The sequence below is a fragment of the Bos grunniens genome, chromosome 18, assembly GCF_055505025.1.
Source record: "Bos grunniens cultivar Pamir isolate PY7600 chromosome 18, Bosgru_T2T1.0, whole genome shotgun sequence".
Taxonomy (NCBI): domain Eukaryota; kingdom Metazoa; phylum Chordata; class Mammalia; order Artiodactyla; family Bovidae; genus Bos; species Bos grunniens.
This window is the reverse complement of record NC_141182.1, coordinates 36,860,438-36,877,125: the sequence shown is the minus strand read 5'-3', so window position 1 is coordinate 36,877,125 and position 16,688 is coordinate 36,860,438. Positions and strand designations below refer to the sequence as shown.

The window sequence follows — 16,688 nt, the reverse complement described above, 5'->3', positions numbered from 1 at the left end:
ATGCCTTCCACTATATGCTGCTGCTTCTTAGGACTATCATATTCACCCAGACACATCTTCCAAGGGAGATAACACTTTTTGCAACATGAACATATTAATATGTTACCATATTAATATGGTTAAATGGTGATAATTAACGAATGAAAATTATAACTATAGATGAAAAATTTCAGAAAATCATGTTTTCTGTTTCTTTTATATTTTCTATCTTTGGCTGGATACATTTATATTTATATTTTAACAATACTTCAATTAAATAGGAAATAAAGAAATGAACTACTGAAAGAAGAAACAAACAATTATTAATACAATAAAGTTGAGGGGGATTCGGGACGGGGTGGGGGGAAACATGTATACCCATGGCTGATTCATGTTGATATATGGCAAAAACCACCATAGTACTATAAAGTAATTAGCCTCCAATTAAAATAAATAATTAAAATATAAAATCAAATAAAGTTGACAACCATCCCCCCCCCCCCAGTTCCTGCTAAGGCAGTATGATCTGAATTATCTAGCATCTCCTGGATCTGGTCTTCAGAGAGTAGCTATGGTCATGCTCAAAGTATTAGATCACATAAAAGAAGAACTGCATGTACCCCCACTAAAATTGAAATTCCATCCTTATAATATTCAAGTTGAGACATATTGTGATTTATAGTAAACTAGTACCCAAATTAAAAAAACTTCAGAATTCAATAAACCATCTACAGATTATTTATTCTGTCCCTATCTGAACACAACAGAATGGACATGGAATCTACAAACTTTAAAAGGAGCATATTTATAAGTGAACATTCTCCAGAAATGGCCCAAGGAAACACTAATACCATAAGAAAATTTTCATAATAATGAAAAATAGAAGTCTTCTGAGTTCTCTTGAGATCACAAATACATTTACTACTACTCTTTTAAAACAAGGGTATTTGCCAAGCTAATGTATAAGTATTCACATCTCAAGTGAATTAAAAGGAAAGGAAAAATAAGATTTACTAAGGGTGAATAAGTTGACAAAACTAAGCTACAATTAAATAACAAAGGCTTTGTAAATGTCTGGGGGTACCAAGGACATAATACTCATAACCATCCAATAGGAAATTCAAGTAAATGGAATTCACTCAGTCTCTTCTGCTCTTCTGAATTCAGAAGCAAGGCCGAAGAACATAATACTTAATGAAAATCTTAAGGGATGTACAAAGGAAAAAATTTTCCTACATATTACTTGTACTAATACTCATTACAGGGAAACCAGACTATATGGTGAGGCACATACAACACGACTGAATTTAAATACACACATATACACATCATTTATTTTCTATGCCAAGGTCAGCAAAGTAAGAAGTTAATTTCCCATTATACTACAGCACTTTAATTTGTAATCAGAACCCTCACTGCTATATATTTACAAAGTTCTGCTTACCTTTCTGTTCCTTTACGTTCTAACACAAAACACTTAGTATCACAGCAATTTACCACAAAATGAAGATGCTGTGAAAATCCTTCGGATTTGTAATTTACTTAGGCAAACTACTCAAATTACTTTTTAAATCAGTATAAGAGTAACAGGAAACTACAAAACGCTACATAACTTCTGAATCTTATTAGAAATTACCCACCTTTAGCTTAGTCTAGAAAACTTGACTATAGCTTTAAAAATGTTGCAAAGTTTGCATGACCATAAGCTTGAGTATGTAATACAACTGAAATTTAGAGATATCTGAACAATAAACAGAAAATGGAAAAAACCCCTCTATATATTTAGTATCTTCATATTTTCTTACTTACTACATAAAATTGGAGAAGAGGGTGTTTGCAGTGTCAAAGTGGAGCCATCTTTCCTTGTGATATTAACTCGAAAAACCAATCTGGCACGAGTGCTCTTTTTCTTGGAACCAGCAATTCCTATTCTGGCTTCAACATCAGCATTCCTCAATTTCAATATCCCTACACAGTCAACCCTAATACAGAAAAAATATATTAATTGATAGTTTCTGCTGTATAAATAGTAATATATTCTTAAATATTTTCTTTTTAAGTATAATTTGCTTCTTTATTAATTTTTGAATATGTAATTATTCCAAATTTTAAAAAATAGAGAAGTGTAAATTCTAAATATTCATAACTTCTCTGGTCAACTTTTTATTTATAATAATAATGGGAAAAAACAGTATAGAAATCACTATTTCAAAATCTGAACATAAGTTATGGTTTATAAGAGATATTTTGACAGTATACTAACATATATGGAATTTAGAAAGATGGTAACGATAACCCTGTATGCGAGAGAGCAAAAGAGACACAGATGTATAGAACAGTCTTTTGGACTCTGTGGGAGAGGGAGAGGGTGGGATGATTTGGGAGAATGGCATTGAAACATGTATAATACCATATAAGAAACAAATCACCAGTCTAGGTTTGATGCAGGATATAGGATGCTTGGGGCTGGTGCACTGGGATGACCCAGAGGGATGGTATGGGGAGAGAGGTGGGAGGGGGGTTTAGGATGAGGAACACATGTACACCTGTGGCGGATTCATGTTGATGTATGGCAAAACCAATACAATATTGTAAAGTAATTAGTCTCCATTAAAATAAATAAATTTAAATTTTAAAAAAAAGAGAAAAAAAAGATACTTTTGCTTTAAAAAATTAAATTTATCCTCTTCCTTTTTATACCTAATTCAGATATTAAAATAAGGAACAGATTTTACTTGGGAAAAAACTAGCAACTGTCTCCCCCCAAAATGAACACTGTACCATTAAAATGTACACTTTAAATATTTAATGTTATGGGAAAATGCTCATAGTAAGTGAAGAGTAGGTTACAGAGCAGTGAGTACAGTATCATCTCATTTTATCAGAAAAAAGGATGAAAAAATAAATGTCAAAATTGTAATTAGTTCTATTAAGTTGGAAGCTGGCATTTGAGGAGTATGTTTTTAGCTTTCTATTACTACTATTTTTACTAATTTAAAATTTTTATTCTGTTTTCAACTTATAAGGAATAAGTACTATTTTTATAATCAGTAATCTCTATCTTCCACCATATACATTTACTTTTATAATCCCAAAAGTTAAAAAAAAACTTTATTAAATATGTTTCAAAATTTCCCTTTTCCAACTTATTATTTCCCTCTTACTTATTCAAAATAGCTTTAAAGAAAAAAAAAAACACCAAATAAAGAAAAGTCTTTAGCTATCCAATACAAATAATTACAAGGTCTATCCCATATCAATATTTGCTGCTGTTAAGTTTATCTTTCAGATTAAAGGTCCTCAACAAAAGGGGTAAGGAAAAAAAATTTTTAATTTAAATCCTTAACACTTGTAATATATTTCAGGAAATGAAAATGCATAACATGAAAAATAGGTAATCATAGGACATCATTTTTTTTTAACACAGGAAAACAGAAATAAAAGGTAAATTTAGACTAACAATATGCTTTTTCATTCCAAGATTGGTTAAAGATACCATGAATGATGTCTGTCAGTTTCTACTGCAAACACTACAAAAGTGGAACTTAGGAAAGCAAATCAAATTGGTTGTAATTTTAGTTTTTAATGTTAATATTATAAAACCAACATATAAGTCTATATTATTTTGCCAAAAGCCAGCATTCCACCTTGCTTTTATATCCTTGCCATTCACTATGGGAATTCTCTAGCAAAGGGCAAGAATTCATTTCCTCCACTACAATTCTGCCATAATCTATTCTTTTTATTTGCAATGCTTAAAACTAAAAATCTTTTATATTTACATTACAAACTAAAAACTTTTCCTTCTATTGCAAAAGTGTAATGAACTAAGAAAAAAATTTTTAGTAAGTACTCACGCCAGTGTCATATTGTTGCTTGGATCAAGGCCAACTTCTATAACAGTAGTGCCTTCGATATCCACTTCTTTGCAGGGAGTTGTATTTCGCCCAGTTACCCTGCAGGCCTGATAAAATCCATGTGGTTTCACTCGACCAGAGTCATTGCCCACAAACACCTGCAACACCACTGGCTCATTATGGCCTTCCAGCTGGAATGGATAACATGGAGCATAAACACTAATTTGTATTTCAAATAATCGAACTGTAAAAATCAAACATTTAAGGTCAAGTCTTATATTATTATATTTATAACTGGATTACAGTAAAGAAATAAGTCCTTCAGAAAAACAGAGGAAAAATGTTTTCATAAAGGAGAATTAGCTAAATTTTTCAAGAAAACTTTTAAGTTTTAGTTCTGCAACAATCACATTTTAATTAAAATTTTAGATGTGTAATGAAAAATTATCATTTGTAATTAATTTTTACAACCAAATGACAATGAATACACAATCCTTTGAGGTATTTATAAATTTGTGGACTGCCAAAGCATCTGGGTTACTCAGGATTTACTACCACCACTAACGGAAAATTCACTAAACTGTGTTAGTGGCATCATCATCAAGTAAGAGTACATCTACTAAATTTTTACTCTGTGAAAGTTATTGGGTAGGAAAGCATTTGACCTTCAGCTATATAAACAATAGAGGAACGGGGCTTATTTTTATAGACTAGATGCATATATGCAACATCATAAAATCATGGGCCAGAACTAATATTATGATATGAAAAACTGCTGGTTCAAACCAGGACCTATGGGTCATTTACAGGTCTCTAACAAGCCTTCATAAATTAAACTACAGTTTGTATGCTGATGAATAAATAAATTGGGTTCTTGATAAGGTTTATAGTTAAACATTGAAGCTGCTAATACAGAACATAGAAAATCACAAAATAACTTGTACAATGCACATCAAAGTGCTTAAAAATAACTCATAAATGTTTTTTATTCAAGAATAGCTGTATCTCAGTATCAATGGTATCATAATGAGTCAAATAAGCAGTCCACCCAAGCTGTTAGTCAGCAGTACCAGAAAACAGTGTCTGACACATAGAAGGGTACCATATCTGTTGAATGAGTGAATAAATAAACTTTTAAGATCAGGCAATTCATCCCCTATTACAGGCAATTAATCTAACAATACTTCTATAGATGAGTGTACTTAGACAAAACTTAACTTAAAGCCAGAGCAGTTAGGTTAAAATTTTCAAACTATCAAAATGTCTGGCTAAACAAATATTTACACAAAGCATAATTTAAATGTTTCACTTGCCTGTTACTTGTCCTATGTTTGGGGGACTAAAGAAGGACTGGTGTGGTGAGCAGTAGAGGGGTAGAAATGATATGGTACATGTAACTATTAACCAACCTTATAATGGTCATGAGTAAGTTTCTTGATTTCAAGTTTCTACCATTATTTCTTTCATGCATAAAAAGAAAGGCAGTTCAATGAAATTGCGTTCAACTAAAACATTTACACAAACTGTATTTACAAGAATCTACCCTGTGACTAGCCAAAATTCCTCCCTGTTTAGTATTTTGCAAGGGGTAGGAACACTTGTTAAATATTCCCTACCCACTTTTATTTTGGTTTGTCTTCAAAGAGACAAAATCTTTATAATAAGGTAAGCCAGGTGCTGAAATTTAACTGCTCCTTCTTTTTCCTTTTAGTCTAAGTTCTGAAACGCTAAAGACTCAATTGATATCCTGTTTCCTAAACTGAAAACTTAAGTTACCTATCAACCAACTCTTTTCAGAGTTGAGTAGACCTGATTGCTTTCGACATCTCAAAAACCTTATTTTCCAAGTCCACAATAATTTCTACAATATTTCTTTGGATTCACTTTAAAATATTTTTAAAATACAGGTTTGGAAAGAATGTAAAAGAGTTGCTACCAATGTCAAACATAAAGGGAAAATAGTTCATGATTGCCATATATTTTACTTGTTAGAGCACATTCTGTTTCCATTTAAACTAAAATTCAAATGATTCAGACTTTTACTTTAATTTCTAATATATACAGCAATTAGTTTTATTTTAGACAGCTTTTATTGGTTAAAAACAAAATAACTAATAAATAAAAGTGGATAAAATTCTTCATTTACTGCTAAATAAAATAAGTACCTTCACTGTAGGAAAGCCTTGCTGTGTTCTGTCCTTTACTGAGCCACGACTACCCTCAGTCAGGTACCGAGCTCTGTGCTGGGTCTCAGGTTGTACAACTATCTTCAGCTCCTTTCCCTCACTTTTAACAGGATACTGTCCACATAACATAGGGCTCTTCTTTACTCCAGTTCCTTTTTGGTTTTCCAATGTTCTGAGAAATCAAAGCACAAAGTGGAAAAAGTATCAAAAAGAGTTTTCTACAAAAGTCATCCAAGATAAAGGAAGAAAGAGAACAAGCAATAACATAAAAAACAACTAATTACCTTACTGACAAAATAAATACAGGCTAAGGAATAATACATTCCATAAGCAAAGTATCTTTTAAAACTTTGTAATTAAAAAGAATGTGTGTGTGTACATACAGATATATATATATACACACACACACATTAAGTCACTTTGCTGTACAGCAAAGATTGGCACATTATAAATCAACTAAATACTTCAATTAAAAAAACTAATAATTGAATTTTGTAATAAAGTTGGACAGGGAAGACAAAGAATGCATATACGTAGCAAGAGGAAGGAAGACTGAATGCAATAAACCAAGTATAACAGGAAAGAGAATAGCTAATGTCACTGTAACCTTTCACATTGTACTTCAGTCAAAATAAAGTTTAAAAATTACATATATGTGTGAGGGTTACATAAAGTTACAAGATTATCATTATCTTCTAATAGGTCTTGAAATGCAAAAGTAGGGGTAGCAAAAAGAAAAACAAAAAAACATAAAAGGCCTTAAAAAAAAAAAAAACAAGGTACATGTGCATATTCTTTTGGATATCTTCCTCAGTATATCAAACTGAGAAAGTTATACTAAAAAAAAAAGTGATTCGATTTTTATTTGGAAATTAGCTTTATTCTAAACAATCTTTCCCAGAAGTTTAATTTTTCGGAGTATTTTCATTTGTGATTAAATAAGCCTTCAGCATATAAAAAATGTATAATCTGGGCTTTAAAGATAGGCAATTCAACATTTTTTTAAGTTGGGTTTCCAGTGTTTACTGATATATCATGCATTTGCTATGCAGAATGTATGTTCGAAGAAATATTTCAAGTGGTGGTTAGGACTTCAGGTCAATACATTTAATCTGAAGTACTGTAAATATGTGATAAAAATAAATAGAAAACAATACTATAGTTTAAAAAAATTGCCTATGTATATTTAAAAACAGAATCAGGGCCTATAACGCTTTTGGCATGATTTTCCCAGTCCTAAAGTTTTCACTTATATTGAAGATACAGGATCCAAGAGATGACTGTGGCCAAAATCCTGTCCAAAAGCAAACAGGTCCCAGGAGAAATATTATGACTTCAAACATAGGTGGCTAAGCAGCCTAAAACCTAGCTCCAATGTTTACCTCTCCATTTTCTTTCCTTTTTTTTAATAAAGTTTTTTTTTTTTTTAATATGTGGACTATTTAAAAACTCTATTGAATTTGTTACAATATAGCTTCTGTTTTATATTTTGGGTTTTTATTTTTTTGGCCTTGAGGTATGTGGGATCTTAGTTCCCTGACCAGGGATCAAACCTGCATCGCCTTCATTGGAAGGTGAAGTCTTAACCACTGGACTGTCAAGGAAGTCCCTACCCCTGTCATTTCTAATCAAATTGTTGCCTCAGTAGTCAATAATAAAGAGGGAAATGCTACATTCTCAGTGGAATTGGGACTGGGGTGAACACATGGCTAGGAAAGGGACAAAAGAATGGAGGGAAGAAGGGATGCAAAGGAATGCAGTCAGACTGACTGAGAAAAAGGGTTCAGGGTTCTGAGGGGGAAGTACTTTGCTCCATCATCTTCATATTCCTTAAATCTTGCACAAGTCCCAAAACAACAGAAGCTGAAAAATATTTGCTGATGAAGGCAAACTTGTTGATGAAGTTTGACATAATTAAGTCACAGATTACCTGTATAAGTAATTTAAAAGGCCCTGGAAGAAAAAATTCTATGAATAAAAGTATGGAATCAAAGTCAGAACAAAGGGCAATAAATTCTATTTTTTCATTATTCTGGGTAGAAACTCAAATCTTTGCAGTGAATACAGTATTTTGCATGTGAAATTCTATAGTGATACTGTTTTTTAATCATTTGAAAAATCAAAGCAGGGACTCCTCTGGCAGTCCAGTGGTTAAGACTGTGCTCCCAGTGCAGGGGGCGAGGGTTTGATCCCTGGTTGGGGAACAAAGATCCCACATGCTGCACAGTGTGGTCAAAAAAAATTTTATTTATTTAAAAATCAAAGCAAAAATATTCACTCAAACCATATAAAAACATCCCCAAATATGCACTGAAAGGGACTAAAATTAGTTGTATTGATTTACTAGATTATAGATTATTTCTTGTCTTCCTTTTTTCTGCATTTTTCAAATGTTTGTAACTAATATCTATTAACTTTACAATGAAAAATGGAAGACTTTTAGTCTGAAATATAAGAAAACGGTAGCACATCATTAATTTGGCAAGATATGGCTTGTATTCACTTATGGTAGCCAAAGCAATATTTATGAGGATAAATAAGATACGAAGCTTGATTATTTCAATAAAACATTTCATTTGGGATGAAAACTATTAAGGTAATGAAGTATACACATTATGGTTTAAAGAACAACACATGTAATCAGTTTCTGAAATGATACTTTTAAAAGCCCTTAAAACTAACTTTATTCTCTAGGTTTAAATGTAAAAATGGAATACACACATATTTAGATATCAGGCTGTGTAAAACTGAACATCAACTAATTATTAGAAAAGTATTCATTCAAATTACTAATTTTTAATGCTTTATGGCTTAAAGAAAAAATAAGAAAATAGCAGCTATTTGTATGGGATTTTACTTTTAAATTGACTATCTAAAAAGAAAATCCACTATCTTGCCATATTCCATTCAGAAGTCTTAAAATGATAATTTAATTCCTCTGTGCTGCACATCATTCTGGTTGCCTGTCACAAAAATAATTTTTACTACAAAATCCCTAAAACAGTTTCACATATATCATATCTTAATCTCTAGGAATATCTAGAAGAGACACTGGGCTACTGATTCTCAGGATATTTAGGTGAAGAATTTAAGAAAAATATGGGATGCTTAAATAACTGAGTAGTTTTTTAAAAATAGTTTTGTTTTCTTAGCAAATTCTTTCATTTAACATTTTAATTATACAAAATGCTATTTCCATCTTGAAGATAAATAAAAACTGCTGTACCAAAATATTTTAAAGTCTATTTTCTATAACGTAGCTTTATATAAATTGAAATTTTATGGCAAAATTTCTTTCATTTTCTAACATCTATGAACTCTTTTTTTGAGATCCTCTTAACAATTGTTTCCAAAGACCTAATTTTTTTATATTTACATATGGTTTTATCCTTTCCTCAATATAGTTCTTATAAATTCAAAGTTTAAACTTCTTCCATCATTTTCATAGGCTAGTGTCAAATGTTTTTCCATTACCTAAGAAGCTGGACATTTCTTCTGCTGCTTGATGAGTTTCTGTTCCATGAATTATTTCATGAGAGATTGTGTCTTGACAAATGTTATTATACTTTCCCTGGGTAACCTCAAATCATTTCTAAGATATATCTATCATACAAAAGCAGAAGCAGAAAAGACGTATGTCAAGATATCTTTTTAACAGCAACTGCAAATCATGTGTGTTGACTAACTGTTAAGTCAAAATTTTATTTGTTCTTCATCTGAACTTTAACATTTTTTCAGTATAAAAATGAAAATCTCTCTTATGGAACTTAAAAAAAAAAAAAAAAAACCACTTTCTCCACAGAAGCCCAAATAAACACATACCTGTATTTAATGATAGACACATATGAACCTTCTATATCTATGCTACTATGTTTCAGAGCATTATTCTACAGGTTATAGTTATACAAAATGTCCTACAATTGTTGACTCTGCTAACAGCAATACTTTTGGAAAGGGTATATAAATATTTTTTAGATAATTTCCTAACCTGGACTTTATAAAAATGAAAAATATTTAAATGGGCATTTTTATTTAACTACATCACCCCAAAGGAGTAATGGGCATTTTTTATGTAACTTCATCACCCCAAAGGAGTTTTAGATGAGAGCAGAGAAGAGAGCAGTACAGAATAATCATTGCTTAAATGGTAGATATTACTTTTAAAATATACTCAGAAAATATTTAAGGACAAGTTTAAGAAACACTAAAGATATTCTAACTCTCAATCAGATTTTTATCTAAAAATCCACCAGTGATGTAATCAAATAATGAACCAATCAAAAGCATCTCCATCATATTCTGTGACAACCTAAAATTGTAGGAGATCCTGGTCAACTAAAAGACCATCCAAAAAAAGTAATCTCTCAAGATCCAGTAAGTTAAACTTTATCAAACTACGTTGAATATACTGCAGGAAAATGTAATCAGAAGTCTAGCAATTAAATGTTACAATGAAAGTATCAAAGGAATTGGAAAGTCATAGGGTTCTGTACTTTAGAAGTGAACGTTTTATAGTATAGCTACTGAAATATATCTAGTATGTGTTGTAAACTGGCAGAAATGAATGAAAAATCAAAATAGGTACCATGATTCTGTTCTATTACCCTTTAAATACCCAGAATCACAGAAAAAAAGTGATCTATTTATTTTTAAAGAAATCCTAAACTGGCAAAATATATTAAACAAAAAGCTTAAAATAAATACATGAATCTAAATTGAGACTCAAACTATCAATTTAGTTTTTTGTTTTCATCAAATAAAAGGAAAATAAGGTCTTCACAAAAATGGAAATAAACTGAATCATATGGGGGAGACAATGTGAAAGAGAAAACAAATTAGCCCTCTGTAAAAGTCTGTTTTAGCTAGAGCCATTACATTACTAGTTATCTCAATGAGTAAAAATATTTAAAAAATCTTTTAAAATATAAATTCATCTGAAATTTAAGTTACTTCTTAAACAGATTATTTTCATTTTCTACTACTTAATCATACCCTTACTAAGATATCTACTGGCAAAATCTGCTGGTATTTTATTATCTTCTCTTGTGAAACCTGATCATTTTAAGTTAAAATTTTCATGTTTATCAATGATAAAATTAGTATCTTTGCTTTAGATGCAAACTTGAGCTGAGCAATTAAGAAAAATGAGGAATGACTTATTTTTTTGTTTTGCATAATGGTGAGAGAACTTTAAAAAAAATGTGAATACCAACCCATTTCCTGCTTTTGAGCTGCCTTTGTTGTCCGTGGTAAGCTGAGAAAGCACATAGTGAGGTGCTTTGGCACTGTCGGCATCAAATATATCCATATTAGATTCTTCACAATCTCGTCGTTTGACCCCCGGCCTCTGCTTTGGATTTCGTTTTCGTGATTTACGAGGTACCTCAGTGTTATCATTGTAGGAACTGGTGCTCATGTTACTGAAGTTGGAGGGGGAATCCTCCATCCACATACTGCAGCTCTGCTCAGATTCCAATCCACACCCCTCATCCTGGCAGGACATCCGACTGTTATCCAGCAAGTCCTCAGGTGGTGGTGAGATGTACAAGACTGTGTGCCTCTTCGGTGTTGATGGATGCTGCTGAACTGTGTTACTGGTTAACTGCTTTTCACTTACCCCTCGGTTACTTACCCCCAAGGCTGAGGAGCAGCTCTCGACTTGCATAGCCTTGCTGTCGGTGACTGAGGTAGAATAAATGGTAGGGCTGGAAGAGGTGGTAAAGGAGCTGCAAGCACCGCCCATGGAGGAAGAGGAGGGAGCTGAAGAAGCATCTGCAGTGTACAATTTAAGAGTAAATACACTATACATGTTTTCACCTACGCTGGCTAGCAGTCCCAATGAAAAGTGATTTGTGAACTGATTGTTTTCCCCATAATGAATAGTTGGAATTTGGTTAAGTTTTAGAATATAAATGCTTCAAGCAATACAAGGCCTAAAAATGCACAATTTAAAAAAAATGCCAAAATAGCATTATTTTACTTGTTATAATTGATAAGATTTTAAAAAATCTAATTTAATGTTTTAGGCTGTAAAGCAAGAACAAAGCTTTTATTGCCTCAGCTGGATATTTCTATTGAATTTTAATCATTTAAAATAATAAAAAAAAACCCCAATATGAAATATATGCTTGTGGTCCACATTCAATGCCAATTAAATAATTCATTATAGAATTTGAAAAGTGGGACTGTGCTTAGCCACAAAATATTAAAATAAGTTTCTAACCTATGAAGCAGAGAACTACAGGTCATTTTTAATGCAGACACTCCCTGCTTCAGAGGCAAATCCTGGAATAAAAATATGAGAAAATAAATGAGAAAAGAGCTGCTGATTATTCCAGATATCAATTATAAAATGAGAAATAAATAGAAAAAATATATAATCAACTGACTTGGAGGCAAAATGGAACTGGTACCGTCACTACAATTATTTTAAAATCTAGAAGAATAAAAATGAAAAAGGTTTGATTTGGAACAGGCTGGGCTGTAGAAGATAAGCAAGTTAACCCTACTGAGGGTCTCCAGAAGTTGGAAGTGGCAGTTCAAAACCATGATCTCTAATAATACCATCCTTTGTGGCAGAATGAAAAACAGAGGAAGGACTTATTAATGGATGGATTTTTCTTGTAAAGTACTTGATTACACATTCAGCACTTGGTTACCACTGTCCATTTACTCTCTCTTTAAAAGGTCTACTTGATTTGAACTATTAAGGGAATTTCTTCAGGTGAGTAAACAGTCAATTTTATTGACTGAAGTCTAACGAAAGAGTTGAACAGGAAAAAAAATCTCTGGAGAGAATCAGAATTATTAATAGTTCTTATAAAAAGGTTTTTTATAAAATCATTTCCCTTGCCTATGCCTAACCAAAAAAGTCGAAAGTAGGTCTTTTCAAAATGTGTGGCCACTGGCAGATCAGTTCATTGAAAAATACAACTATTAAACCCTTTAACAACATAATCTATGGAAGCACACTTATGTTACAGTTGGAAGTTATCAGTCCTATACAATTTTATCGTGTATAAGATACAGAAGGGTTTATAATCATAAACATATACAAAAATGAAAATAGGCAACATGGACAACTAAAAATATGTTTAAATTGAAATTAATTTTTATCTATACCATGTATGCTACTGTTTTATAGTGGCATGATAAAATTTAAAACTGTGATGTCCAGTTACTAGAATTGCAACATCCACATTAATTATGTAAAGAGTGAAATGTAAGAATGCCAATGTTCAGACAATCAAAAGCCAAGTGCCAAAGATCTATTTTTAAATTGAAAAAATGCACCAAAACACTCAAATCATTGAAAGAACTAAATTCATCCATAATTTTTCACTGCTGTCAAGGCTGAAGAATACTGTTACTAATGTTAGCCATAAATAATGTAATCTACATAATGCCACATGGAAAGATTTTCTCAACTACCATGAGTTAAGGCACTTAATGCAATTAGATGATACCAGTTCCATTTTCCAGTTTGTATCCTTGTCAAATGCAGTAGTTGAAATTGGAAAAATTCAGTCACTTTAACTGCATTCCAATTTAAAGAAAAATTTTATCACTTTTGTATCATGCATTAATGCAATGTTTTCTTAGTAAATAAATATTTTAAAAGATTTGTAAAAACTACAAAATTCTAGATACTAATGTCAGTGACAGTTTAGGAGCTGATTTGTAGCCACTTTGGGTTTAAATAACAAGGTTTTCCTTATTTTTTTGAAAAATATGACAATTCATTTTAGAAAAGATAAAAAAGGTATTATGTCTAACATTCCTCCATCTGTTCCAACTATTGGCAAAAAAGAAACTACATGTTGTTGTATGTATGAGCCTATGTTCATTATTTTCAGAAAAATACAAGTATGCAGCATGCAATATTTGCAGTGGAACACACAAAGCATGCAACATGAATGCTGTGAACTTGTATTTCTAAAAAGACATTTTCTCCCACCCACTCTTTGAATCTAGGTACCATGCAAATGAGAATGCAGAATATGAACATCTCAGGGATCCCTGTCCATGAAAGACAGAAAGTTAGGTAAAATGTAATCATGAACTCAAAAGTAAGTTATATGATACTTATGAATTTAATATGCAAGATATAATCTAGCATTGCTCTTTAAAAGCATGTGTGATTAAATCTTGCAAGTCTTATTTCAAAATCATGGTTATAAAACCCAATTGATATAACTGTACATAAATATCTGTTCTGGGACAGGTATGCCAAACTGTGATATCATACCCTACATAAGTTAAAATATTCTCTACATTTTCCATGGACATCTAACACACATTTTGAATATTATACCTGCAGTTTCCTGGATATACTTATTAAATTAAAAAGTTCATGAGCACAAAACTATTAAAGCTGAAAACATAAACTGTCAAAAGACAGTAGCAAGCATCTTTAATTTTTTAAATTATTTTTTAAAGGTTACCTCAGTTCGATCCTAAATTACTAAAGTTCTCCTTATTTTAAGAACATAATGAATATAAGACAATTTTTTGAATTATAAAACTCTTTACAATAGTATCATTGTTCCTCTGATGCTTAATGAAGATGGTGTATAAAACCCTTCACAAAAGCATGTTACATTTTGGTTAGGAAAACATCACCTAAGTGCATTAATAATGCCAGGTGAGGTGGTAAAGTAAGGGGTAAGAACTATGGGCCCCTAGAAAGCATGGACAACATCTTTCTCATCTTAGACTCCCCAGACACGTAACATACTATGACTTCCATGTAGTAAAAATTCTACTTTTTAATTAAATTGATTTACGGGAAGGTCAGTATTTCCTATGTATGCTGAGTTACATTAAACTGGTAAATAAATGTACCCATGTGTTAATAATAGACACATATCAGGTTTAAAAAAAAAAGATTTACTACTCAAAATGCTTAGACTATATCTTACTATAGCAACATTATCTGCTACAGGAAAAGTCTGGAAGTAACTTAAAAGAGTTTAGAGGTAACTTACTTACTATTTCTACAAAAATGTGCTAAGAATCTTCTTTCTTAAAACTCAGATATAAGTCAAGCGACTTACTTGTGTGCATGCATGCTCAGTCGTGTATGACTCTTTGCAACCCTAAAGACTGTAGCCTGTCAAGGTCTCTGTCTATGGCATTTTCCAGGCAATACTGGAGTGGGTTGCCATTTCCTCCTCCAGGGGCTCTTCCCAACCCAGGGATCGAACCCACACCTGCTGCAGGTGGATTCTTTACCACTGAGCCACCTGGGAAGCCCCTACATACTTGTGTATTAATCGATAAATTTACTAAAAAATGTAGCAAACTCTTAATATTATCTATTAAAAATAAATGCATAAAATAATAGCAAGAACATTTTAGATTTCAAATCTGTGGATGAAGAGCCAAGGATACAGAATGCCAACTGTAAAGTAATACATGGATTTTTGACTGTGCTAAGGGACAGCACCCCTACTCACTTCAACCCTCTGTCATTCAAGGGTCAACTGTATTATTAATTTGTTTGGAAAGATGAAAATGGAGTTTTAAATGATACTACATAGAGAAACCCATGTATATTTTACACAGTTTGCTTAAATTACATTTTAAAATTGAGAACTATTAGTTCTAGATTTGTAAACAAGAAATTAAATTATCACATCATTTCAGTGCTTTAAATACCATAAAAAAGAGATGATACTTTGTGGACCTAACTAAACTTTTTATAGAAAGCTATGAAATTAGAAACATTCTTTAAAGTCCTCAAAAGAAACAAATACCTTTCACTGATTTTTAAAAATATAACAGAAATGACATTTAACTAAACTTCCAAGATAAAAATGTGGTCTCTAGTATTTAAATATGCACTTATATTGTATAACTTTTCAATATCAGTGCAAAATCAGTTGAGTTTCCTTAAAAAAAAAAAAAAAAGCCATAAAAATTTACAAGTGTGCTAAGTGAACCCAATAGTGGAACGGAGAAGGAGTAAACAAGACTGCTCAGAAAATAGTAATAAAAAACAACACAGGTTATCTGGAAACCATTTCTGATCTAAAACACTTACTGTTCAGCCTAAGTTATTCTTTTTAAGTATTTCATTTTTCTTACTGGTAACAATGACTTCAAATCTAAACATTTTGTTTGATAAAAGTCACCAGATATAAGAACATATTTTCAGATCAAAGAAGAAAGATATTGACAGAAAAAATTTTATAAGGCCAACATTCATGTTGCCAAGGGATTGAAAAATCTAGAACACACAAAGTGGCTGCAAACCTGCTTTGTCAACACCTTACATGCCAACCTTCATTTTCTACTTTTCTTCTTCTTCTTAAAATATTAACGTAAAGTTTAAAACTTTACATAAAGCTTTAGTTTCAATCAGTATCAATTCACTATTTAGAAACAAAAAAAGAAAGGAAGGAAGGAAGAAAGAAAGAAAGAAAAAAAGACTTATGAAGAAGTCTGAAAACGAGACCGACCTATACCCTGGGTGAGATTGGATGGGTTAAGTGTCTCTGGCACTATTTGTCTTCACTATTGACAGACACTGTCACACAACCCACCACACGATGCCTGTCTCTGAATGGCGAAGCTAGAATGCAAGTTAAGTGTATTAATAGAAAAAACAACTAGCATCCCAGCATATAAAATAAGCAATCCAGATTACTTTACCAAAAAACAA

At 31.7% G+C, this 16,688-nt stretch overlaps 1 protein-coding gene across 26 annotated transcripts in view; it reads right to left on the bottom strand.

The window, feature by feature from the left end:
• The window catches only part of NFAT5 (nuclear factor of activated T cells 5), a 192,682-nt gene that overhangs the window by 35,960 nt on the left and 140,034 nt on the right, over positions 1-16,688 (bottom strand). For 6 of the 26 annotated variants that reach the window (XM_086351519.1, XM_086351513.1, XM_086351515.1 and 3 more), the window contains 4 exons: positions 11,236-11,794; positions 6,002-6,194; positions 3,837-4,027; positions 1,789-1,961 (listed from right to left, as the gene is read on the bottom strand). In XM_086351519.1, coding sequence (XP_086207645.1) covers positions 1,789-1,961; positions 3,837-4,027; positions 6,002-6,194; positions 11,236-11,794 — 1,116 coding nt within the window. Of the gene's footprint in view, positions 1-1,788; positions 1,962-3,836; positions 4,028-6,001; positions 6,195-9,496; positions 9,626-11,235; positions 11,795-12,245; positions 12,308-16,485; positions 16,599-16,688 lie in introns of those variants that run through there. The other 20 variants (XM_086351522.1, XM_086351520.1, XM_086351526.1 and 17 more) reach the window with 6 other exon arrangements.